The 26,366-nt window shown below is 40.1% G+C and overlaps 3 protein-coding genes across 5 annotated transcripts in view; all 3 read left to right on the top strand.

Annotated features, from left to right (window-relative positions):
• The window catches only part of LOC310955190 (deubiquitinase DESI2-like), a gene marked incomplete at its 3' end in the record, with an annotated part of 19,354 nt that extends 11,753 nt beyond the window's left edge, over window positions 1–7,601 (top strand). Inside the window, exons 4-7 of the mRNA XM_083924963.1 lie at window positions 2,149–2,221; window positions 5,218–5,311; window positions 5,400–5,541; window positions 7,362–7,601. Of these exons, the coding sequence (XP_083781089.1) occupies window positions 2,149–2,221; window positions 5,218–5,311; window positions 5,400–5,541; window positions 7,362–7,601 (549 nt within the window). The remainder of the gene's footprint in view (window positions 1–2,148; window positions 2,222–5,217; window positions 5,312–5,399; window positions 5,542–7,361) is intronic.
• A 3,114-nt stretch (window positions 7,602–10,715) lies between these two features.
• Window positions 10,716–17,261, top strand: srsf5a (serine and arginine rich splicing factor 5a). Of its 2 annotated transcripts, none has more exons than XM_083924961.1 (8): window positions 10,716–10,826; window positions 12,587–12,721; window positions 12,814–12,884; window positions 13,241–13,407; window positions 14,231–14,310; window positions 15,690–15,763; window positions 15,848–15,952; window positions 16,096–17,261. In XM_083924961.1, exons 2-8 carry the CDS (start codon window positions 12,596–12,598, stop codon window positions 16,406–16,408), a joined length of 936 nt encoding a protein of 311 aa, XP_083781087.1. In that variant the 5' UTR covers window positions 10,716–10,826; window positions 12,587–12,595; the 3' UTR covers window positions 16,409–17,261. The 2 variants fall into 2 exon arrangements, with proteins under 2 accessions (XP_083781087.1, XP_083781088.1); XM_083924962.1 differs by having other exon boundaries at window positions 10,723–10,826; window positions 12,590–12,721.
• A 3,038-nt stretch (window positions 17,262–20,299) lies between these two features.
• Window positions 20,300–26,366, top strand: part of pacs2 (phosphofurin acidic cluster sorting protein 2) — a 68,451-nt gene continuing 62,384 nt past the window's right edge. For both annotated transcript variants that reach the window (XM_083924958.1, XM_083924959.1), the window contains exon 1: window positions 20,300–20,599. In XM_083924958.1, coding sequence (XP_083781084.1) covers window positions 20,481–20,599 — 119 coding nt within the window. In that variant the 5' untranslated portion in view covers window positions 20,300–20,480. The remainder of the gene's footprint in view (window positions 20,600–26,366) is intronic.

A 26,366-nucleotide genomic window follows, 5' to 3' on the forward strand; every position in this document is an offset into this window, starting at 1 on the left:
AAAACGTCTTCATATGTGCTTAAAACTACATTAAAGGGTTTTACAAATATATGTATGTATGTATGTATTACTTATATGTATACTTCTTATAAATGCTCAAAGGGTGGGGGGTTCAAGTGTAAAACCAAACAAACACAATCATTTTTATTCACCAAAGTGTTTTTTTTTCTCTTTTGAAGTGTTTCAACAAGTGCCCCCATCTGTTACTTTCCCAGATGTGAGTCAGCTTACGCCATATTTTGAGGAACTGTACAAATGTAAATGAATGAATCACACTGGATATGCACATTGCCAAAAACAAGATTGTGATTTAAACATCCCCCCCAGACATGTAGTAAGACATATATATAAATAGTTTTTTAACAATAATGTGTGTCAGATAGGATTTTCACACAAAAAATCATTAAAACAGCATCTTCTCTTTCTACCTTTTTAGAAATTCCACAATTCATGAATATGCACATTTAGTTTATTTCTATATTTTACCTGCTGGACACAAGAGATCTCCTAGTTCACTGTAATGTAAATTCTTCAAGTTTCTACATCACACTCAAGTCTAAGTTGAATATTGCCCCTTCACATCAGCTTTTCAGTGAGGACAGAGAAACCTTCCACTTCCAACAGATGAATGTGACAAACAGGCTTCTCGTGACAAACGCTGCACACTGAAGCTCAAACATCCAACAGGGGGAACAAGAAGAAAAATACACAAAATATTTTTGAGTGCAGGGGGACTTCACGGTATACCCGCACACATAAATATATAAACACACACTCGGACACAAAACATGTGCAGTTTTTGGTCTCTCGCCTTTCTCTTGGTTGTCTTGAAGTCGTGTCACAAATGCGGAGCTCCATGGGCGTGACATCTGTTCAGACAGCTGATTTAATTCCAGTGTGACTCTGCTGTGCAAAGACTTAGCAGGTCACACGGGTCTGCTGGAGAAAGTGATCATGAGGGTGGCGACAGTCAGAGTCAGCCTTAAATACTTTAACTGAGAATAAACACGAAGAAGGCGGGAAGATCTGCCCGAGAGTGAATCATCCGAGGAGGGAGGAGGATGAATCGATCATCATCCATGTGTGGATGCTGCGTCTGCACAGAGAGGATGTTTTAGGGGAGACTGCAGCAGCTTTGGCACGCGACAGTGAAAGTGTGATCTATATCAGCAGGATAGTGACAAAAAAAAAAGGCTCCACTAATGTTGCCAAGACTCCTTTGATTATGCACTGAGGAGAAAGTTATAACATTTGATAGTCAGCTCGTCAAAATCTCATTTCACTTCTCTCGGAGATTTTTACCTTGTGTATTGTTTTCTTCCATGGAAGCAGGTTTAAAGATGTCCTGGGGTGAAATGGTAAAAGCTAGAGGGCTAAAAAAGGGTAGAAGTCACTGCAGAAACATGAGAGGACTCTGTTGACACAAAGTAAAGAGGTGGATATGCTTTTATTGTATTACCGTGAGTCTGGAATTGTGTTGTATTATTAATAGGGGACAGCTGGGGCAGCGTGGATAGCTCTTAGCATGTTTCCTCAGGGGTGGATGTGGGAGTGCCAGTGCGCGTAGTAGAGGGGAGAAGAGCTATTGTCCTGTCATAAATGATCCCTTGATTGTCTGCAGTGGAGTGTAGCAGGGTGGCTCACTGAATAACCAGGATATTTTCTAATGTGCGGATGTTACTCCAGCGATCTAAAGACTTGCAGGTCAAACAGATCAGGGACTCACAGTGTGATTGCCTGTATGTGCCCTTGTGATGGATCAGTCCTGGGTTTTCCATCGTGTTGCCTGCTGGGATGCCACCGGAATCAGTCGATAAAAACAATACAGGTTTATTTAACCTTTATACAACTAGGAACGCCTTGTTGTTCTGGTGAAGATAGGAAGGAATAACAATGAGACACAACACAAAGTATTGTGAGATATATTACATTTATTTGACGGACATTTTGGTTGGGAGGGACTGAGGCTCAAAACACACAAACCTCACAGTGAAATCATTGTGATCATGACAGTCTAACTTATTTTTCCTCAGGACCATGTAGCCCCAAATGTCTTGACATAGTGCTAAGTTGTTTCTTTCCTGATTCAAAGCAAAGTAACTCTTGATATAGATCCCTCTTCTTAACTCTCCCTCTCTTTCTCTGCAGTACTGGATAAACGAATACACTTCCAATCTGGGTATTGGAGTCTTCCACTCAGGCATCGAGATTTATGGCAGAGGTAAGACCTTTCTCTTCCCCTGCTGTCCTTTGTGTCTGTGAAATCCCATTACAGCTTGTCAGTGCAGAATCACCGCCGGGCCGGAGTCGTGCATCACCGTCTGACCGTGAGGCTGCTTTCACAGACACAGATGAAGTCTGGTTTTAAAAATGGAATATGGAACTGTGTTCCTAAATAACATGACCCCATTTCTCTGGGTTGAGTCACCAATGCGTGTGTGTTTGTGTGTGTGTGTGTGTGTGTGTGTGTGTGTGTGTGTGTGTGTGTGTGTGTGTGTGTGTGTGTGTGTGTGTGTGTGTGTGTGTGTGTGCGTGTGTGTGTGCGTGTGTGTGTGTGCATGTGTGTGCATGTGTGTGCGTGTGTGTCTGTGTGTGTGTGTGTGTGTGTGTGTGTGTGTGTGTGTGTATGAGAGAGAGAGAGAGAGAGAGAGAGAGAGGCAGAAACCAGCATGAAACTAGATCACTGGGTATTCCAATATGGGCTGGCAACCAGAAGTCATCAATGTGAAATATGACAATGGCGAAAAAACAGATCTTAGGGCAAGAAATCACATCCTTATCGTGGAATTCCTTAGAAGAAGAAGAAGAATTCCTTTTTATTTATCCCGCAGGGAAATTCAATTTTTTTGCTCTGCCATTATTATTATTCAGGTTTCACACACACACAGGCCCGAAATACACACATGCACAAACAGGACCTATATACATGCAATTAATGGAGAGATGTCAGAGCGAGGGCCCAGGAGATGAACTGGCACCTCTCGAGCCACCAGTCCACATTCCATTCATGGTCCACACAGGGACTCAAACCGGCGACCCTCCGGTTCCCAGCTGAGTCACCTATGGCCTGAGCTACTACTGCCCCTGCATGTTAATTTGTGCTCACGGCATAACAAAAACAACACAAATGTGTTCATATTGGATTTAATATGCGCTCCCTGTCAAGTACAATCCTCCAACTCCAAATATTTTCAGAGCTAAAAGCAAAGGTTTTTTCAAAAATAGTTATATTCCAAAGGTGGATTTTATCTAAAACTTACCAAATATCTTTGAGTTCCTCCAGTGGAGATTTGAATGGATTTATACATGAGTTTGCATTAATCTCACAACTCACAAGTACTGTATTTAAGTGCTGTATTTTGAGGTACTTTTCCTTGAATAATCCATTTTCTGCTATCTTATAATTTTACTCCACTACATTCCAGTGGCAAATATTGTACTTCTTTCTCCACCATGTTTATTTGACAGCTATAGGTACTTAGCTTGAAAATTAAGATTTTACATACAGAAACATGTGATCATTATAGTAAATATGATGCATTGTTTTAGATTAAACAACGCAACACTGTATTGCGTTTTTGAACTTAACAACATTAAAATGCTGCTTACACATTTGAGCATCAGTATTAGTCTAATAGTATGATATATGATAATCTAAGTATGACAGGCCCTCTGTTGCATGAGTACTTTTATTAATACTCTACAGAAGCTTGTGTTATCCTTCAACTGTCATTCAAATACATCAACAACAGAATAAATACAATTTTCCACCAAATCAGTGGTGGACCAAGTATTCAGTTGCTTTATCTAAGTAACAATAACAATACTTATATATGAAAATACTTATAAATAGAATAAATATACTGTACTGTGATGATCAACAGTGTTTTTAGCAAAAAGGACATAAAGTATCAATAGTAGTTAAATGATCCCTGTGAGTGATATACAGTTATAATATGGATTATATTGCTGCTAGATCAAAACGTGAGTAGCATTTTATTGTGTTAGATGGCTGAGGTAGAGCTCTTTGACACTTTTTTATAGACTGTTGTGTAGTTTAATCTTTAACAGTGCCTTTTATTTTCTTAGATCATCATTGTTTTATATATCAGATTGTTTATTGAGAGTGGAGTCAGTATGGGCATAGAAAACAGAATATAATCATAAGAATTATTAGTGAGTATACAAATGTGATATAGAAATAATTAGTAAATATACAAAACTGATACAGACATCACTCTCATTTTAAGAATTCTGGAAAATAATCACTCACTCACTCACTCACTCACTCACTCACTCACTCACTCATCTTCAGCCTCTTATCCGGGGTCGGGTCGCAGGGGGCAGCAGCTTTAGCAGGGGACCCCAAACTTCCCTTTCCCGGGCCACATTAACCAGCTCTAACTGGTGGATCCTGAGGCGTTCCCAGGCCAGTGTGGAGATCTAATCTCTCCACATAGTCCTGGGTCTTCCCCGAGGCCTCCTCCCAGCTGGACGTGCCTGGAACACCTCCCTAGGAAGGCGCCCAGGGGGCATCCAGTGAAAAAGCTTGAGATGCCAGAACCACCTCAACTGGCTCCTTTCAACGCAAAAATAATACAGTTACATAAAAAATTATTAGAAAAGAAACAGGATGAAAAACAGTAGACAAAAACAAAAACAACCCACCCTCAGCTAAACACCACACCCAAAACAAAAACAGGATCCTAATTTATGGCTGGAGCAAATATCAGTAAATAGCATTAGACTCTATTTATCGCCAAAACTGGACTGAAGTAAGAGTAAAGTAGAAGTACATTATGTTTGCCCGTAAGTACAGTGCTAAATGCTCATACTCAGTTTTCAACAGTAACATCCTAATACATCTAAGCAGAAGGCACAAATAAGTACTTTAAAATATTATTGACTCATTTCATCCGTGCCTACTTGTTTATATCCACAGCAGTATATCGATTTTCCATATGGCTGAAACAGAAAATGTAGGATTTTGAATTCAATTTAGAAGCCACAACAATGTAAGGCACTCTATTCATTAGCTGTTCATCACTGTTTTCCTTCACACTGCTGTAAATACAGTGCAGAAAGGCCTGTAATTAGACAGGCCTAATGATTTAATCACTGTGTGTCTGTGATGAATCACGGGTTTCTGTGTAATTGCAGTTGTTTAGGGCTTTCATTTGAGGAGTTAACTTGTGTTTTGCCTCTTTGTCCGCACAGAATTTGCATACGGGGGTCACCCGTACCCTTTCAGCGGCATCTTTGAGATCAATCCGGGGAACGCCGCTGAACTGGGAGAGACATTCAAATTCAAGTGAGTGTGCTTCAGTTTAGCATACAGTCCTCTGAGAGGTTGTTCATGTTAATGTGTGCTGATGTGTTTTTTTTCTGTTGTCTAACAGGGAGGCTATTGTTTTGGGCACCACAGACTTCACAGAGGAGGACATAGATAAAATCATGGAGGAGCTCGGTAAAGAGTTCAAAGGCAACGCCTACCATCTAATGCACAAAAACTGCAACCACTTCTCCTCCTCGCTGTCTGAGGTCAGTCTGTGATACTGTTTTTTTTGTTCCCACATGTAAGTATCCGGCTGTTAAGTCTGACGTAACACCCTTTCAAAATAAGATTTCTGGGTCCAAATGCTCCGTTGAAACAAAACAGACACAAGGGTCAAACATGTGAACCATTACATCACCTCTTTCGTCTGTTAAACACCTTTTTAAATGATGAGAAAGAGGTAAAATGACAATTACGTTGTTTTTTAAAAACTCAGATCTGTTCAAACAACGGGGAACATGGCACTGCGGCGTTGTAGAAATAAAAGGCTTGGACCCGGGAATCATATCTTGAAAGGGCGTTACGTCACGACTTAACAGCCGGATAGTTTAGGAACTATAAGATACAGAGCAGTGCTGACAGAGTAACAACTATACAGACTAAGAAGCAACCTGAGATATGAGCTCGTGGTCCGTACACTTAACCTTTGTGTATTCCTTCAGTTTTTGGAGTTGTTTGTCTGATTACTGATATTTTTAGTTGTATATTATGCTATGTTTAGACAAAAATATCCTATCACATGAAAGTGTTGTCCAAAAAAGTACACTTAAAGGGGCACTCCACCATTTTTATACCTGAAGGTCAGTTTCATCATGAAGAATGCAACTCATCCTGTGGAAACAGTTGTAAAATGGAATGTAAAAGGCATTATACATGAATCCCTCCCCGCATCCAAAGCTTTTCATTCTAGCATCTTTGTGGACCCTCATTTGTGTACTCAGTCCCCGTTTCCCCTCCCGAGTCTGATGCCACAGGTAATAAAAATAACAATAATAAACTTTATTTGTATAGCACCTTTAAAAACAAAAGTTTACAAAGTACTTTGATGGACAAAACAAAAGCATATACAAATCCAAACCCATACACACACATATACACATATCTTTTTAATTGTGAAATAAAAGATAGGGCACATTTTAAAAGGCAGTAGAAAACGACAAATGAATAACTAAAAATAAAATGAAATGAACAGATGATAGGGTATGAAGACTATAAAAAGGCGGATTCTATAAAAATGTGGATTCAGTGAGCCTTATCTCCTACTCCATAGCTTTAGGGGCCCTAGTGGAGAAGGCTTGATCCCCTTTTGGGGTCACCCGTGGCTCTAAAAGCTTGATGATGCCATCAGGGTTATATCGGCTTGTGCTTCGACACTGCAGTTTGAGCTGCGTGGTCCAGTCCAGACTAAAATGTCTAAACGACACAAATACATTCATGTCCTCCTCAGGATGAAATTTAATAACTTTGCTGATCCCTTAACTTTTCATTTAGTGCCATCTGCAGCAGCAGTGTAGTGGTAGTTGATGAGCTGCATGTACTATTAGATAGATGAGTAGGTTACGGAGGAGAAAATATGTAAACTCTCATATATACCCTCCAGACCCTCCAGAGTTGCATTGTGGGAAATGTAGGATTGTAGAAGAATAAGAAGTATGTAAACAGATTATATAGCAGAAATTTGACCTGGTGGTTTTGTGTTTAACAGATACAAATTAAACAGAGAAACACAGAAATAATACACATGATTTAGAAATAACAACTAAATAAAAAGAAGACATTAAAAGGTTATAGATATAGAATATAAATAATAAAATAAAATGTGCATATGCGCAGATGATAGCATTTATGTAACGCACCATGAGTGTCTGGACATACGTTGTAGAGTCTCACAGTTAGGATACCTTGGCCTTTGATGTTTTGATTTTGACCATTCCTTTGTTAAGAAAAGAAAAAAATCTCTGGCCCTTTATTATATACCTGTAATATGAAAATGTGTTTCACATCAACATATTCCAACTATTTTCAGTTGCTGTGTGGGCGGGAAATCCCTCGCTGGGTCAACAGACTGGCTTACTTCAGCTCCTGCATCCCCTTTCTGCAGAGCTGCCTACCCAAGGAGTGGTTAACCCCAGCCGCCCTGCAGACCCACATCAGCCTCGGCCTCCACAAAGAGGAGCATAACGAGTCGAGCGACGAGGACCCTTCGTCGCCGTCCGGAGCAGCGGCCACCGGCTCCTCCCACAGCTGTCGCCACACGAGGGTGTGAACTGCCCAACATGCACTGACCTCTGAAACTCCCTGCCACCGCTGCCTGTGGCTCAAGTGGCATTAGTAGGCTCGAACAACCAGCTGACCTCATACTGTGTCCTCTGAGTAAAGAGGCAGGAAAAGAAGAGCTTCTTCTTCATGAGAAGAGCTGCTGCCAGAGACTTCAGACCCACAGAAACCCCGCCTGTCCGCTCTGCAGACGCCAGGACGACAGACTTGGACCTGAGCACTGAAGCGCGGCTCAGACTCCACAACAACCACTTGTAGATCTGAAGTTTGTAGTATGTTATTATGAGTCTTTTCCATGAACTTTTAAACCTTTGTCAGCCTTGTTCCCTGCCCTGCCTTCAGAGCTGCTTTTGTAGAATAACTAGATAGATACCTGAGGCTACTTATAGTGACATTACCAGGAAACAGCTAATCTCCTCAATTTCAACACGTCCTCGTTCAATAACCTCTATGTGGCCTTCGGTTGATGTTGTTGACTCTGCTTTCATTGTGTGGAACTTACGGAGTTAACTTTGGCCATCTTAGAGGGTTTAAAGAGGATTTGATTGTTCCTCGAGTTTAGTATGAAAAATGTTGCATGTTGAAAGAATTTGACAAAAGAAATTGAGACACCACACTGATCATACCATCAAGTATTTCTGCTCTTTTATGCTTTTGTCAAATCCAGCCTGGGACTTGTTTTAAACAGTAAACTGGCAGTAAGCTACCAGTGCAACCAGTTCATAGACAGTTGTAAACAATCAAGGGCAAATACTGTTCAGTTCAAATAGTCGCTGTTCACACAGCCCAGTCACTATCTGTGAACATCTCAGAGACACAAACACAAAGAAAGTCAAGCTGCTACACTGACTATTGTTGACTTTGTGAACCGATACAAGTTTTGCCTACGATTTTGTATCCAAATGGTCTTTATATTATAAAGGTGCGATAACTTCCAGGCTAGGAAATGTACATTTACACCCAGAGAATGTTCCTTTGTGATACAGATCTTATCACCCCCTTCACCATTAAACCAATCAAACTGAGCATCTATGAGAAGGAAAAGCAGAAGATCAGTATTCGCCTTGAAATTACAGAAGTCCTTAAACATTTTTTTAACTATACTTGCTTTCTTGCTGAGAATTAGATGAAAAAAATACCATTTTCATGTCTGCATGGTAACTGTGAGGCTACACAGTGAAAGACCACCATTTAACACATTATATCTTGTTTGTTTAACCCAAACAAAAAAAGTGTAAAAACAACAATTGTATAGGTGTTTTTTTGAGCTAGGCTAACCGTTTCCCCCTTTTTTAAGCTATGCTAGGCTAAGCTAAACGATTGCTATCTGAAGCTTCATATTTACCCCATAGGCCTGAGAGTGAAAAAACTTATCACCTCACTCTCAGCAAGAAAGAAGTGCATTTCCAAAAACGATCAAACTATTACTTTAAGACAATACGTTCTATTTATGTCCACTGTGAACTGAATTTTGACATTTACAGATAAAAGGCATGGTAATGGTAGTAAACAAACCATTTTAACTTCTGAGGTTTGTTGCAGTGAGAGGTTCAGATAGTCATAAAGGGAAAATATGATGTCAATATGATATTCATGCAGGTAAACAACCCCATTATGATCATTCCCCCTCTGATATGTATGATGGTGGTGATTAGAATGATGATGATGCTGACAAACATCCGCTCCTGCTTATTTTTACTCCTGTTAATTCATGTTGCTTGCCTGTTTTTAAATGCAAAAGCTCAGTGAAAAAGGCCCCATGTGATTTTAAACTTGTCCTATCCCTCCTGCTATAGTGTGTTCATGGACAGCAACTCTTTCTCAGGAAGGAAAAAACACGACTCGTAATAGTGACAGTCTTCTCATTCCTGCTGTACACCTTGTTAAATGGGGTTGAAAGTGCAAATAAATAATTTGACTTCTTCTTCATGCTCTTAAATAAGCTATGTTATTATTTATTTTTTATGTCATCTTACATTTCACCGAGTGTATTGTGTTCCGATTTGTTGGTATATTTTTTGCGTTGACAGGAGCTGTAACCAATGCTCAGAAGTCTTTGGCACTTTCTACAGAGCAGATCAGACACGTGTTTTTTCTATTGTTCTGTATCAACCGTAACATTGTAGTTCCTTTTCCTAACCGAAGACATTTCAAGAATGATTATATAGTACTAGAATAAAGAGACAGAAACCTAACCCTAACAAGAAATGTTTTGTTTATTCTGTTGTACCCTAGAATATGGGTGGGGTGGTCAATTTGAGGATAAATACTGTGAAATGACATACAATGACATTGTAAACCATCAGAAATGTCTGCCTCAAAAATCCAGTTTCAACCATGCATTATGCCTAAGTATATATATAGATCTCTCTCTCTCTCTCTCTGTAGTTATAGATAGATAGATAGATAGATAGATAGATAGATAGATAGATAGATAGATAGATAGATAGATAGATAGATAGATAGATAGATAGATGGATAGATAGATAGATAGATAGATCAGAATCAGTAATACTTTAATAATCCCTGTGGGGAAATTCATTTTGTTACACAACTCCAGATCTACAAACAGCAAATATTATACAGACTACAGACAGACAGATAGATGCATACATACAATGCAGAAACACTATGAGGACATACATATCTACAGTAAATATAAAAAGTATCAAAATGTGTCCATGGGAAATGAATATACACTAATAAAATAGCAGTACGTATATGGAAGTTTGAGCAATCAAGTTAGTTTTAAGAGACATTTAATGCTCGTCGCAGCCTGTTGCATCTCAGTGCAAGCTGTAAAGTGGGTTGCCAAATCTGTGTTGTATTCCCCTTTTCAGGATTCCATTGACTCCATTTTTCCTTATTTTAATTAAAACACTCAAATACATTCGTTTAATACGCTGCTGTGTATGTGTCTGTAATATGTTAAGTCATCGCGACCGGTGTATTAACGTGACTTGTTTGAATGACAAATGGCCAAAATCTTTTTAACCAAGTAAAAACGTTTTAACCAAGTACAGGATTGACCACGTCAGTTAATGACCAACCCACCAAACTGGCAACGTAAAGCAGCAGCATTTCCCGTTGCCTGCTCTTTTGGACTCAGGCGCCATTTTGATAACGTCGAGCAGGAGGGCAGAGACGGCTCCGGTAAAGTTGAGCCTACCAACGACGTAAACATCAAAATCAGAGACAAGGAGGAAACACATCGGTATGATTTAATTTCAAATAACTGTATTAACATTACATTATTTAAAATATATATAACGGCGGGGTTCGTGTGTTCTGAACAGAGGTTTGTCTTTGTGGCTAATGCTAAGCTAACTTAAATCGACCTCGAGGCGAGCTAACAAACCGTCAAGCCGACGTCACAATAGAAATAAAACGTACCCTGCATTAGCTTAATATTACACATCTTACGGTCAATTAAATTAGGATGGTATTTTGTAAGTTTACATACCTTAATTTCCTCGCTTCAATGACGCATTATTGGATTTAATGAGACATTTAAACGTTAGCTTAGCATCGGGAGCATCGCGTGGCCTCGTAGTCAGGGACTAAAGTTGGGCCTATGTTGTTATCTAAACCCGAGTTTACTTCAGTTATGGCGAAATAAGTATTGTGACTTGTATAAATACAAGATAATGGACGACAATTGGTCCCGTTTTAAAAATGCGATCAATCAATTTAATAGTATTTGTTGAGACTGCAGTTGGTGGAGTTGCGGAATTGCATTGTGTGTAACAGAGTGCTGTAAATCCTTGAACACTTAAATTTCAGTGCGGTGTTTTCAGGGATTAAAACTACTTGAAATCCATGTGATACTTACAAAATGCTAAGATCTCCATTTTTTCTTTTAAGAAAAATTACTTTGACTATACATAGATTTATAAAATAGTTGGTTACATTTCTGTCATTCTACTAACGTTAGTTGACTAACGTTGCTTGTCACCCCTCTGTAGAAGGGTGTCTTAAGTCAAGTCAAGTCAGTTTTATTGTCAAAAATTGCAATATGCATGACATACAAAATGCAAAAAATGAAATTACAGTCCTCTCAGACCCAGTGCAATCGGCATATACATACAACATAATAAAAATAATAAAAAATATACAAAGAGTAAAAATATACAAAGAGTAAAAAAGGTAAAGTGGCAGTGGTTTGTAAAGTGAAACATCATTTCGTTGTTTATATGACATCTAATTTAACGTTAATCAGCTAAACAAGTGTAGTAATAATACATTTAACGACTATACTGTGTGTATTGTATACAAATAGATTAACCAAAGCTGTAAGACGCTGGAATAGCATGAAGATACACCTCGAAATGCTTGAAAGGTTCAGGAACACCGGACTGTATAGCATAAACATAGGTTGCATTTAAAAACCTGTAAAATGGGTCCAACAAATAAGACAATTATAACCTTTGTGTATGAATTAATCAATGTAGGGCGTATGTATTGCAGTGGTAAAAGTTTAGTTAGATGCGTTTAATAAGAATTAAGAGTATACATTGTAAGGATGGTGAGTTTCACTTTTGTGAGAACATGGGGGAGGGTTGAAAAGTAAAATGTTAATGGTGAAACTGGTTTGACCAGTGCTGGCTTATCACGTGTTTTTGATGGTTTGCACAGTTTCACTTGAGTCGTTTTAGTCTACCTTGTTTAATGTAACACTATTTTGATCCATGAGTGTGCATAAATAGATACTTCTAGATTCATTTTTTTAGTTGAGAGGTGATGCACCAAGTTCAAAGGTCATGCACACAGCAATTGCCATCTTATCTGTTTCTCATCAGTAATAGATCTGTTACTAATTAAGCTTGGAATCTGAACATACTGTGAAATGTTTATAATTAACTTTTGGCTTTATGAAGTCCACATACCGATTTTTAAATGTTTAGCTTTTTTACTTCTTTTTACTTTTCCTCCTCTGGTTTAATATTTACCATGTTTTGTGTTTTCCCATCTCAGCAGATAGCAATGAGTGGTTGTCGTGTCTTCATTGGCCGCTTGAGCCCGCACGCCAGAGAGAGGGACGTGGAGAAGTTTTTTAAGGGATATGGCCGGATTCGGGAAATCAATTTGAAGAATGGATTTGGCTTTGTGGTGAGGGTGACTGACCACTTTGTGTGAATTCAGAGTTCTCATCCTGAGTTTTCTTTTTGATTGAAAATAACCTTTTGTTCCATCTCCCTCAGGAATTTGATGATCACAGAGATGCAGATGATGCTGTGTACGAGTTGAATGGCAAAGAATTGTGCAGTGAAAGGTAATTTAATCTTATTGTTTTGTTCTGAGCACCTCAAACCTAACCTGACTCGTCAGATGGTTTATTGCACGGAATTGTGTGCTGTCTGAGAAGCCACCATTAGAAACTAATATGGAAGCCGCAGGCACTTTCAAAACAAAAACATGGCTATAAAACTCTCGCTGAAGTAAATCAGAAGAGAGACGAGCCTTCAGTGCCGTTCTCTTATTTCAATGAATAAATGCTCTCCTGTTCTGATAAAACTTATACTATTGGAGCACCCTTGGTTGTCTTCCCCTCCACATACATATTGTAAATATTTTGTTTCTTAATCGTCTAGCTGTATTATCCTAAGAATGTGTTGTTCTTCTTTTCAGGGTCACCATTGAGCATGCTCGTTCCAGAAGAGGAAGAGGTGGCGGCCCTGGAGGAATGGGAGGGCGGTTCGGCGGCGGCGGCGGCGGTGGTGGTGGTGGTGGTGGTGGAGGAGGTGGTGGTGGCGGCGGCGGCGGTGGCTATCGCCAATCTCGCAGCAGTGGATCGAGGTAGATTTGCATTTAAAAATGGCTTCCTCAAACTTTACCTAACTAGTCACTTATAAAGCACTTACCGGTGTTTTGTTTCAATCGAAGTGGTATATTGTTTTTCAACTTTCCAGTAGAGTAAAAACAGTACTTCATTCCCCATTATTGTTTCCCAGTGTTCGAATATTGCACTAAATTTTTTCACATATACAGTGATGTGTAATCTTATGTCCGGTAAAGAATCATGATAAACGTTATTTTATTGTTGCTTTATCATATGTCAGCACAGAGAGCTGGTTTTTATTGGTCAAACTATATTTTTGACTAAACAAAATTATTAAATGAAAAAGCCCATCTTCACTTGCCCTTATAAAAACAACGAAGTTAATTTTAATCTACTTTTCATTCTGATAAGTTGTCATACATTTCACCTGATTGTAAAGTGAGGACTTAAATCGGCTTTCTTTTTATCTGGTTGTCATTGTGTGTGTGGTTGAGTCAAATAAAGTGCTGTGAACGGTGTCAGCCAGGCCAGTCTTTCCAAGTTTATCCATGTACACAACTAAAAAAAAAATTTGTTTGCCGTTACTCTTTTGAGCAGCATTAACCAAGATAAAATCAGCTAATGTGAGCCTGCTGTTCCTCTGACTTTCCTTCAAATATTGTCACGGTTCTTAGGTAATGAGTAAATACAACAGCAGTAAACACAATTAATATGAATGTCTTTACTACTGAGGGTTTTCCAGGGTGGTTTTAAAGCATTTATAGCCTCCATAGTAAACAACCCCCTCCCCTGCTTTTCACTGAAAATGTTGTATTAAAAGCTGTGTTTTGGTTTGTGTTGACTGGACAGGTATGGCCCTCCTGTGAGAACCGACCACAGGCTCATTGTGGAGAACCTTTCTTCACGAATCAGCTGGCAGGTAAGCGATTCCTAAACGTATGCATCTTATAACACAACCTTTTTAAAAAAGTGTATAAATCACCCTGTAATGACATGATTTTTTTGATCAGGGCAAATTTGTCTCTAGTAAAAAGTCAGTAGTTAATTGGCCAATTACAATAGAAAACCCCCAGTGTTTTTTTTTTTTTACTTTACCTCCATCCACATTTTCTTTTCCAGACAAAAGCACGTTAGCTGCAGCTTAGGCATTCTAACCAAAAGCATTTAATTTTTTGAACAGCTGCTCTGATATGGTTTCCTTTATATCAGAGGTGAATGCACACCCTCCACGGAGGTGTCACAAGTGTGTAGCGCCCTCTCCTGGTTGTTTTTCTGAATAGTGTCCATTTGGTGCCTCTCCTTACACGCAGTTGCCGCCGGTCTAAAGTCTTGGCTGGGCCCCGTACTGGGTGAAAGTGGTCTAGCGCAGGATACGGTAGCCTTAGGAGGTCCGTAGCCACAGTCTGGAGGTTCTGTGGGCTGGCACCCCCGACTGCTGTTACTCCCCTCAAATCCACGGTCCCTACACTCTCCCGTTTGGGTCTTTTTCTGTTGCTGATGGAGCTGGGGGGGTGTTGAGTCGGGCGCACACCCCTCCACCTACTTGCTCTCTGGTGGTTCCTTACTTGAGGCCGGAGGCCGGATGCTGAGTCAAGGCTGAGGTCGTTTCTCAAGGGCTTAACACTGCATTGGTTCCCATTTGCTATTTGGACAAGTGGCTCTATGCTAATATCTTCTGGGTATGGAGCGGTAAGTAGCATAAACTCATGATTGGGTTTGTTTAGGGTCGGGTGGTAAAGGGGTGTAGAGTTACAGTCTCAAATAGGAAGGAGGCAGTTTTACTATGTATGTAACACTGTTGAGCCAAATCATTTGTTTAGGTCATATGAACCAAAAATGTGTCCACTTACCCAGAGTACCAATAAATACACAGGTTCACCTCACATATTCAGACACAAAATCCAATATTCATTATATGCACAAATGCACCAAGTTTCAAACTTGAATAGATTAAAACTGTAACTGCTGTGTTACCTGTCAGGCGTCTCACTATGGAGTTGAACTTGTTTCTTTGCTGATGCAAATTCATGCAGCCAATTAATAAGTCTCAAACTTTTTGAGTAAAGTCAACACTTGTCCCCACAAAGCATTTTCAGTGGCTCTTTTGTTTACATGTCCTCCACTGAAATGGGAGCTTATCACAGAGGGACAAAAGTCAGCATTAGATAACCCAAGTTTCAGTGTGTGTGTGCTGGTTTCTTGCTGCCTGCTCATTTCTCTCCCTCCAGGTCTGAAACGGCTCTCACTGGCACCTTGTGTTTTGTTGTGTCACTAATCCTTCATTATGCTTTGAAACAGGACCTGAAAGACCTGATGAGAAAAGCAGGTGAAGTTACCTTTGTGGACGCTCACAGGCCCAACAAAAATGAAGGGTGAGCTACTCTCCTTTTAGTCAAACTTCTCAAATGGTCTTTGTCTTCTGAGTTTGGTCCTAATGACTGTTTCTGCTTTCATAGAGTGGTTGAGTTTGCATCACGCAGTGACCTGAAGAACGCCATCTCCAAGCTTGATGGGTCAGAGCTGAATGGACGCAAGCTTAAGATCTTTGAGGACAGCAGAAAGTGAGTTTGTCGTATTTCTCACCCTTGAACCGAACCCACCAAACAGAACCTGGCATAATTTTCCACGTGCAGTTTGAAGATTGTCATGTCATTGTTTCTAGTTTTGTTGTGCCACATATGACACGACTTTTCTCTCCCAACAGTCACAGCAAGAGCCGCTCCCGCTCTCGCAGCTACTCCCGCTCAAGGAGTCGTTCCAGGAGCCGCAACCGTTCCAGGAGCCGCTCCAGGTCTGCAAGTCGCACCCCTGAGAAGAAGACATCAGGCGGGGGCAGGGCCGCAGGCAGATCCCCCTCCAGGTCAAAGTCTCGCTCCAAGTCCCGCTCCAGGTCTCGGTCTCGCTCCCGCTCACCTGCTCCTGTTCAGAACAAACAGTCCCGCTCTCGTTCCCGCTCTCGGTCTCGCTCTCGTTCCCGATCCCGCTCCCGCTCCCCCTCTGCAGACAGCAAACACTGAGATATTGGTGCATCTGTCGGCCGTAAAATATAGACTGATAGTTGCTCACCACAGGCCTGAATGGTGGCATGTGATTTTTTTTTTTCCTTCTTTTTAATGGAGGGGAGGAAACCGCCTTTTACGTGGCTTCTTTTGAGATCTTCAGTCGTTAATGTGACCACGTTGGCTTTGTTTTTTGTTTTGTTAGTTTGGATGTGCTTCTACATCTATTATTTCATTATGTCCCACTTTTAAAATCCCCCTCATGTTTTGATGAAATCAGTGATGATACTCCTGCGACCTGCCCCAGCTGTCTGCCATGTTATGATTCCATCCACTCCCCTGTGCTTTGCCCGAGTGTTCGCAGCAGTTCAGGCTTAGCTGGGAATTGTATTCATTCCCCAAAAATGTTGATGGGTATGTTTTTCATTTGTAACGCAAACACCTGGCATTGCTCTGAAACTGTGATTCTGCTTCTGACCTGTTTCATTCACTGCCCTGATGTGTGAACATAAAAATGCAAACATCTCGGTTGTTAGTTTCAGCTTTGTCGTGTCATGATGTTGGAATCTGGCATTCATTTCGTTCAACACTGCTGTATCAGGACCTCGTCTCGTTGGTGATATATCATCTTTGCTTTTTATTTACTTTTTATCCAGCGTCGGCCTGTTGGGTGTTGTGGGTCTGAAATGTCTCAACTATTTTATTAATTTGATACTAATAAAAAAACACTCTCTGCATATTGTCATTTTTCTTTTTTTAGTAATGTCCAGAACGGCAACTTTTTTTCTTTTTAAATATATTTTGTGAATGTGGGTCGAGAGACTCGTACATATTAAAGTCTAACTGAATAAAGCTTTCACAAACTGTTAAATCCTAGTCAATGTTGATTTCTTACTGCTGTTATTACAGCGCCGATTTTAAGAATAAAACTTGATATAGACCTTTTCAGTGGAATTCCATTGCTAGGCAACAGGCTTGGTCAATCTGCTTGAATTATGCAAATGAATCGTTTTTCAGGTTTTTATTATATAACATTTCCAATTTATAAGACAAATTAAGATGCTTTTGGTTTATATAAATCTTACTAATTAAGTTTAAAGCATGTTATTCAGTGTATTTTAACCAAGTTGAATGCCAAAATGACTAAAACACCAACTACAAATCCATCACAGTGCACAGACATAGTTTTTTACAGTGACTGCATCAAACTGAACCTGGTGGAGTAGACTATAAAACACGGCAGGATATGAAAAAGACCTGAGTTATTGTACTTTGATGTGTTGAGTTGATATACGTTTTAATATCCTGCACTGGTGGGTTATCCATAAAGTAAATGACCGGTGAAGAGCTCAGCGTTGCCATCGTATCTGGAGGAACTCTAATAGTTTTTGGAAAGCTTGTATAGGAAAATTTAATTTGTAGGGTATTATTTTGCGGTGGAATATAACCGCAAGTGCATTTAATAAAGTTCTGTTCTTAAGTTGAAATGCAAGGGACTTAAGTCTTTCTTGATGGGTTATACTTCTACCATGCCAGAGGGAAATGCACTTTTTACTCCACTACATTTGACAGCCTTACTCTGTAAACAAAACACATAGTTTCAGAAAAATGCTTTGTCATAAATGACCTAAAACTATACAAGTGGGGCTGAGCCAATTAGTTGATCAATCGATTAAGGAAATTAATTGGAAACTATTTTGATCATTAGTCTTTTTTTCTTACAATTTACAATATTTGAAGTATATCTTTATGACTATGTTTACAAAAATAACATTTTCATTGCAGGACTTTTACTTGTAACAGAGTATTGTCACAGTGCGGTATTAGTACTTTTACTTGAATAAAGAATCTAAATATTTCCTCCACCACTGGGAATGAATCAGTACTCTTTATTTATTTGGACTGTCGGGTTAGCCTCGTCCTTTTTCGTCTTTGTCCCTTTTTTTAATACAAAATGTGACTAAGAGACAAAAGAGACTATTACACATAATCCGAGGAGCCATTGATAAAACAGACAAGCTACTTATCCGTGGCTTAATATGACAACAGCCTCTCCACCAGCTCAGAATAATAACTCATAATAATCCTTAAAGTAATAGTCCTTAAAGAGTCCATACAGCCCTGCCCTCAGTGGTGAGTGGCTCCTCTTCCCAATAGCAAGAGGTAAACATGTTGCAAAACACAGAGTTTAAATGACATAAAATGATGCATTTGAGAACAAAAATTCATTCAGTACATCAACCACATGGTGGCAGTAGCTGCTCGTAAGAAGTCATCAAACTAGAGAATACATGGCTGCATGAGCATGATGAATAAGAGTAAACAATATTCTTTATCATAATAAATAGTGATTTATTTATTCATAATTACAAAATTGATGTTTGGTGTGGGAGCAGGTGAAGTTTGTTAAAGTAGGTGGTTAAAAATGTACAGAAAATGACATAAAAATGGGCTAAAATGACACTCCTGCGTGTGACGTGTGTGTGAGTGAGTCTGCAGCAGTGCACCTGTGTTCATGAATAATGTGAGTGGCCGTTTTGGCGAAGGAACTGGTGACGGATCCGCCCAGACCTGCACCAGCTGCACCTGCCAAAGAAGTGAGCGAAACGCAGCCTGGAGAGACTTTCAATGACGTTTGTTCCCTGGGGAAAATGTATGAGGGGTGGTTAATGCCAGAGAGGAGCCAGCTGAAGAAGACAGAGCACTGTCATTGAAATGAAGCTGCCGGAAAATTAGTGCCACCATCCTAAAACTGTCATTATAATGAGAAAATCGGGTGATAACAGGATGTTTTTCAGACACATTTGCTCCAGCGACACACACGGACTGAGCAGATCAGTCAGTGTAGATGCGTTGAATATGTTCAAAAACACATATACAGCGGGAGAAATGTTGCCGGATATATTTAATCAAAAGGAAAAGTATCTGTTCTGGGAGATGAGAAAGATGCGGTCATCACAACGCTTCTAATAAATATCATTTGCATGCAACATATGTCTACTTTACCAACCTACGGACCAAAACAAATCCTGCGGAAACACTTAAAAAGTAGCCCAATTCTGAATATGAACATGGACGTGCTGCGTGCACGGTTGGTTAAGATGGTGTGGTCCATTATAGCAGCATCTGCAATCGTTGGGAAACATATTTACAGATAAGAAGGATATATACATGTTTTGAGCCCCCTGAACGGTTATTTTTTACCTGTTTTGGGAAGTGGGTTGTCTTTCATAATTTCTGAGGGGGACAAATCTACCTCTAACTTAATATCCCCCCCCCCCCCCCCCCCCCCGGAATCTACACCTATGGGTTTATTGATTATTATATGGAGTAAAAATAACCATTCATATCATTCTTATCTGTAACTATAGTTCCCCTCCATGATTGCAGACACCCCTATAGCGGACCACAGTATTTTAACCTTACCTTGCATGCCGCACGCAGTTGTAACATGGAGTTGTGCAGGATGATGTTTTTTTGCCCACGGGTTGGGTATAAAAGTTCAATAATAATAATAATAATAATTTCCTGGACATAAACAAAGACATTTGCACCACATATTGATGCATACAGACACAAACGGTTGCATAAAACTTCACAGGGATGCAGGAAAAGACTCACAAACTTTTCTGTGGGAGGACCTGCCCAGACCCCCCCCCCCCCCCCCCCCCAGATATATTGTGTGTGTGTGTGTGTGTGTGTGTGTGTGTGTGTCCCCAGGGGTGAAACAAAACCTACGCCCTTGTACGTCTGCATGCCGTCTCTCCCTGTATCCCGTCCCTCAGCTATGTGGCACCACTCACCCGTCATACCTCCGGAGCAGCGTGGTAGGCACAACAAGCTCAGCGGTCGGTCCGTTCACTCCTGCGCGGCTCACTGCAGTTCCTCCGCGGCACAGAAAGGACCACACCGACAGGGACGGAGAAATGAGCGCGTCCTCCGCCGTTCACATCGCACTAACGTGAGCGTGTCACGGCTCTCGACTTAGCGGACACTCACAGAGACACACAGGCGCGAAAGACCCGCACCGGTCTGCTGTTTACAACCCTCCAGCTCGGTGTCGGACAGTCCCGCCCGCTGCCCCGGGACCATGGCGGAGAGAAGTGGCCGGTTGAGTTTCCCCGGGAGCGGGGCTCTCAACAGACCGGTCCCTATGAACCTGTTTGCAACCTGGGAGATAGATGGGTCCTCCCCGAACTGCGTCCCGAGGTAAGGCTGCAGAGCTCGGTCATTTTAAACTTTAAAGCCTTTCCGATGCGCCATGCAGGCAGGCTGTCATTTATGATCAGGTTGCTAACTGAGCAGCGGCTTAACCACCAGCTAGCTGCATGAGATCTTCATGCCAAAGCTGATGCCCATGCATGCAGGCCCTGCAGCGGCTCATGCAGCCGTCTGCGCTGTTATCATGTAAATACAAATGTGTTAAAAGTATGGCCTCTGGTTTGGCAGGCAGCCACAACCTCAGCCTCAGTGCACTGTTAAATCACACTATAACTGTTTGTTCTGCAGATAACTGTGTGTGTGTGCGCGTGTGCGCGCGCGCGCGTGTGTGTGTGTGTGTGTGTGTGTGTGTGCTCAAATGCCCTGAATGCTCATAATCACTCACTCAGCTGTTGATATAGATAACCAGCTTTATGCCAGATCATTGTGCCAGCAGGCTGCACCATGGAGACCATTTGGCTCCATTTGACCCCCAGAGACTTCACCCTGGAAACACCCCACTTCCAAATTACTGCTTAGTTTGTATTATTAGACAGATATTGCATAATTTTGACAGAATAATCCCAAACTTTAGACCCACTTGGCTGCTTTTTTCCAGGATCTTACGTCTGTGTCTCATCATGCATTCACTAACATTCGAGCTCAGATGCTGTTATGATTTCCATCATAAACACCTGCAGCTAACTCAATATTTTCATTATATTCATCTATTGATCGCAAAGTCTTTAGAATAGTTTCAAATGGTCAGTCTCCAGGAGCTCAAGGTGACATCTTGAAACTACTTGTTTTATCAGAGCAACACTCTTAAGTCCAAACATATTCATATTTACAGTAAAATAAAACTAATCTTCTCATTTAAGAAGCTAAAATAATTGAAAGTTTGGTTTAAAGGATTAATGGATGATAGAAAAAGTTGCTAATTAACTTTGTTCAACGTATCGTTTGTACTTTCTTGTCTCTGTTGGTGTTTGACGTTTAGCATCTTTGCCTTGAAAACAGTAGTTTGGCACCTTATCCACTTACTGTTTGTATCGTGTTTGGATGTAATGTGTAACAGACACTCCGCACTGATCCGTCATATTGGAGCTGAAACAATTAATTGGAGCAAATTGAACTATTTTAATTTATTTAGTGTTGTTCTTTTTAAACCATTTTTAAAGTCAACATTTCCTGTGCTCTCTTTATGTTCTTCTTAAATGTAAAGATTTACTTGTTTTCATGATATAAGATGAGAGATAATTGGGTTTTGGCCGGTTTGTCAACCAAAACAAGCTATTTGAAGACGGCATCTGGGAAACTTGTAATGGGTCGTTTTCAAGTGCTTTATGTTTTAGCAACTAAGCAATGAATCAAGACAATAACCAGCAGAATAATCAATAATGAAAAGAGCTCATCTGGGTTTACTGCATATAATACACTGTGCCATTGTAAAAAAGCCGCAGACAATTGTTTTAATTCACTCTTTAAAACTTTTTTTAAAGGTCCCATATTGTTGAAAGTGAAATTTTAATGTATTTTTTGATTATAAAGCTGCTCGAGCTGTTATATAAATACTATGAAAGTATCAAAACGCTCAAACCACAGACACGTTCACAAAGCCTGTATTCTGTGTCTTTAAACGCGCTGTCAGGACTTCCTGTAAGGTTGTGATGTCATAAGTTTAAGTACTGTCATTCCCCGGCTGCAATGACGGTGCAGGTGTGGAAGACCCTGAAACACTGACCAATCAGAGCACACTGGGCTTTTTCAGGAGGACTTTAAGAGACAGGCGTGAAAACGGTGCGTTTCAGACGGAGCGTGTATACAGGCATATTTAGACAGATAGGATAAAAAACGTGTTTTTTAAACAATAAAGGAGGTAAACATGTATTAGAAAAACAAAATACAAGTATGAACCTGAAAATGAGCATAATATGGGACCTTTAAGATACACAAGCCTATAAATAAATTTTATTTTACTAGATTACTACTAGATATTACTATTACTAGATTAAAAACCTCTTTTGCAAATGAGCCAACACATAACAGGACAACAATAACAACAAAATGCACAACTTAAAACATGCATTAACAAGGCAGCAGTTGAGTCAAGTGTCAGTTGGTGAATTGAAGCAACTGCAGCTAAATGTCCACTTCCTTTATTCTCAGTTTGAAATCATTTAAAGAGAGTTTGAGCTTAGCCTGCAGACCGTTCACGGACCAAAGACCTTTCACCAGAGTTATTCTGCTGGATATGTCAAGTTTTAAAGCTAAACTAATAGAAACAAACATTATGTGTGATTAAATGTCTTTTAAAGACTGGAATTGAGGGAGCAGTTCAAAAGTTATGACCTGACAAAGGATTGAAAGTTTTGTTCATTTAAATTCATTTGTGCTTTGGAGTCTTTTCTTGATGCTGATTTCCAATAACACTTGAAGCTACATGGGACTTTTTCTGTAACCAAAACCTCACTGGAAAAAAGTAAAGTAAATACTCATTTTACTGTGATGTAACGACGGAGGTTTAACATCCACTCGACTAATACCTGCTGTCAGACTTTGGTCAGCAGCTTGTGGAGAAAGCTGCAATTAATACGAGAGTTGTGTAATTTATTTATTTATTTTAAAGTGATGACTTTTTCTCCTTAGCCTCTCTCTATCCTCTTAAGTTAATACCTTCAGTGGGTATTACATTGCATGGCTTTTAGCTGAAATAAGACTAATTCATTTCCCGGAATAGCATAGCTGCGGTTTTATTCACCAGTGGACAAAAGAGTTTCTGTGACTAAAACAGAAGCAGGTTCAATCCCCTGTGACCCTGCGTGTCTTTCTGCCACATGAACAGTGGAGGTTGACAAAAAGATGAACTTCATTTAATGTGTTGTTCCTCAGCAGCGTCACCTCACTGCCAATAAAGATCTCTATTGACCGCCGTCCGTCCGTTTGGACAGGAGGAACTCCGCTTGTTAACCAGATGTCAAATCAACCGTTTCATGCAGTGATATCAGCCTCTAAAGCTGGATAAACAAGCTGACTGCTGTCCATCTTCAGTGAGCAATATTCTTCCTTTTTTAATTTTTACTGCCTTTTTCTTTTTTTTTTTTAAAGCTTCCCTGTGGAGTTTCTGACCTCTCCTAGCGTCGTGGAGCTGTTTTTATATGAGCGGGTCAGCATTTTGTGCAGAAGACTACAAGCTCGTAAACATGAATATAAACAATACAGGATTGAAGACTGTAAAAATAAATTGGCTCTGCAAATGTCTTATGATGAGTCAGTTCTCACATACAAGAGGGTTGTCTCCGTATTTTGGTGCATAACAATAATCACAGTAAGAGAAAAGAAAAAGATACAAACTAATGCAAAAGTCAAGAATCATAAATGTATAACAAAACATATGTCAAATATTTGTTAGGGCTGCAACTAATGATCATTTTCATTATTCAGATTATTTCCTAGATGAATCGATTAATCGTTCTATAAAATGGTAAAAATGTCAATCTTAGTTGATGCCTTTTAAATGTCTTTTTTTTTTGTCCAAAACCAAAAGATATCCAATTTATTATGATATAAAACAGGAAATCTCCATCTCCAAGGTGTTTGTCTGACCTCAGGGATACACACAGTGTTTTGGTGCTGAACACTGAATGTAATGCATTAGGTTGTTTACAAGAAAACTCCACAAGGCACCTTTTAAAAAATATTTATTTCATTTTTTTATTAAAGCCGAGTGAACACTGAGAGGGGGCAGAGGAGACACATGGGAGAAGCGTTTGTGCATATTTCAGAAAAACCTTTGAAGTTAGTCATGAAAATTGTGCCCAATCAGTGTTTTCACACATGAAATTTACCGAATATCTTTAAGCTTGTGATTCACACGGTCTTACAGCTAAATGCATACTCATCAAAAGCAGAATCTTTAGTTTGTAAAGAGGGGAAAGAAAATGTATCTTGAGTAATGTGTAATTATGCCGAAGTAGCTTGGCCGTGAACCAGCACCAGCCTCGATAAGTGCTGCTGTGTTAAAAGAATCAACTTTTTTGTAAATACGCTTATTCGCTTTCTTGCCAAGAGTTAAGAGATCGATACCACTCTCATATCTGAAGCTGGAGCCCCAGACAATCATTGCTTCAGGCCATGAAATACACCTACTATGAATTAAACAAAAGAGTTGGGCATTTATTTATTTAACCTTTAAAGCTCACTGTTTCCCCCTGCTTCCAGTCTTTATGTTCCGCCAAGCTAAGCTAAGCTAAGCTAAGCTAAGCTAAGCTAACTGTCTCCAGCCTCATTGTTAACTTGACAGACATGAGAGTACGGTTTTCATGATACCAGATTTAAACTTTGATATACAGTAATACTAGGATAAAAACAATAACAACAATAGTCACAACCTGGACATATTTATTCCCTGTTGTTTCATCTGTGCAGGTTAAAAATCGCCTTTTTTATAGCTTCAATGCATCTAATATATATACATAATACATCAAAATTGAAACATTTGGTATTGAAGTATCGATACTTTTGACAACATTACATGAGAGTGGTATTGATTTTCTCTTAAGAAAAAAATACTCGTAAGTTCACGTTTTTAAGTAAAAACGTGTATTGTGCAAATTGTCGGTGGTGAACAGACAATAATATGCTAAAAAGACATTAGTTGAGTGAGTTTAGTATACAAGTAAACATAAGATTACAAAGACTTTGAGGCTGCATTCAAAGGCATGATAAGATATGATGAGATGAGAACACATGAGTATACATCCCAGGTGTCGCGTTCATTGCAGTAACAGATCCAGGTTTAGACTTGGCTTTGTTGCCAAAGTAAGAGTTTAGATGTGATCCGTACTGTATACACGATAAATCCTTTGTGTGTTAATCTGATCCTGGTATTTCTTTACCCACTTTGGTTTAACGCTCATTTGTGTGTCATTCTTTAATTTGATCAGCTCCACTGTGTTCCTCTCCTGATTTTTCTCAATTTATCCCGTAACTTCTTCAAGCCTCCCGCTCACTGTGGCTCAGGAGGTCTCTGAAGCCCGAGGCTATTAGTCTGGGAGGCTTATAGAAGTGCTGCCTCGGCACTGGTCTCACTTTTCCCAGAGTCACTTCAGGACACGTGCCGCTCCTCGCTGAGATGCTCTATAATCACCTATCATGGGTGAGGGAGGGGCTTTAATCATCTATCTTAGAGGGCGGTTGAATGATAATTACCTGCGGCCTGGAAATCCAGAGGTCAGAGTCTGAACTGGCCGCTGAAATACAAATGTCACGTGCACTTTTTTCTCAGAGATTGTATGAGGCTGTGGTCTGCTGCTGCTCATAATGTGAAGCCAGGATATGAAGGGTAGCGTTGAGGGTCCTCCTTATTATACTCCTGTGTGACATCCTGAGTGTGAATGTGAAATGTACCCTTATGTTCTGTCTCCTCACCGTGAGAGGCATTTGAATGAGCTCTTCAGCACTCAGGGTGTCTGAATGTGTTCCAATCATCGCACACTTATTCCTAAAGATGGACGCGTCTTTTATAAGCCTCTTCAGCTCTCTAACCTGCGTTCAAAAGTCACTCCTAAGCCTCTCTGCTCTGAAGAGCCATGGGCAAGAAGCTGCGTTTCATGTTGGTATTTTTGAAGTGGGCATAAGTTGTATTTCTGCACATCAGCCCACAGGCATGAGGCTGAGTGTCGCGAGAGACTGGGGCCAATCTGAGAGACAGAGGCGGGATTCACCAGGCCCTCGAGAGGCTGCTGGACCCAGTAGGCTGTCATATTTGGGCCTG

The sequence above is a fragment of the Echiichthys vipera genome, assembly GCF_963691815.1.
Source record: "Echiichthys vipera genome assembly, chromosome: 12".
Lineage (NCBI taxonomy): Eukaryota > Metazoa > Chordata > Actinopteri > Perciformes > Trachinidae > Echiichthys > Echiichthys vipera.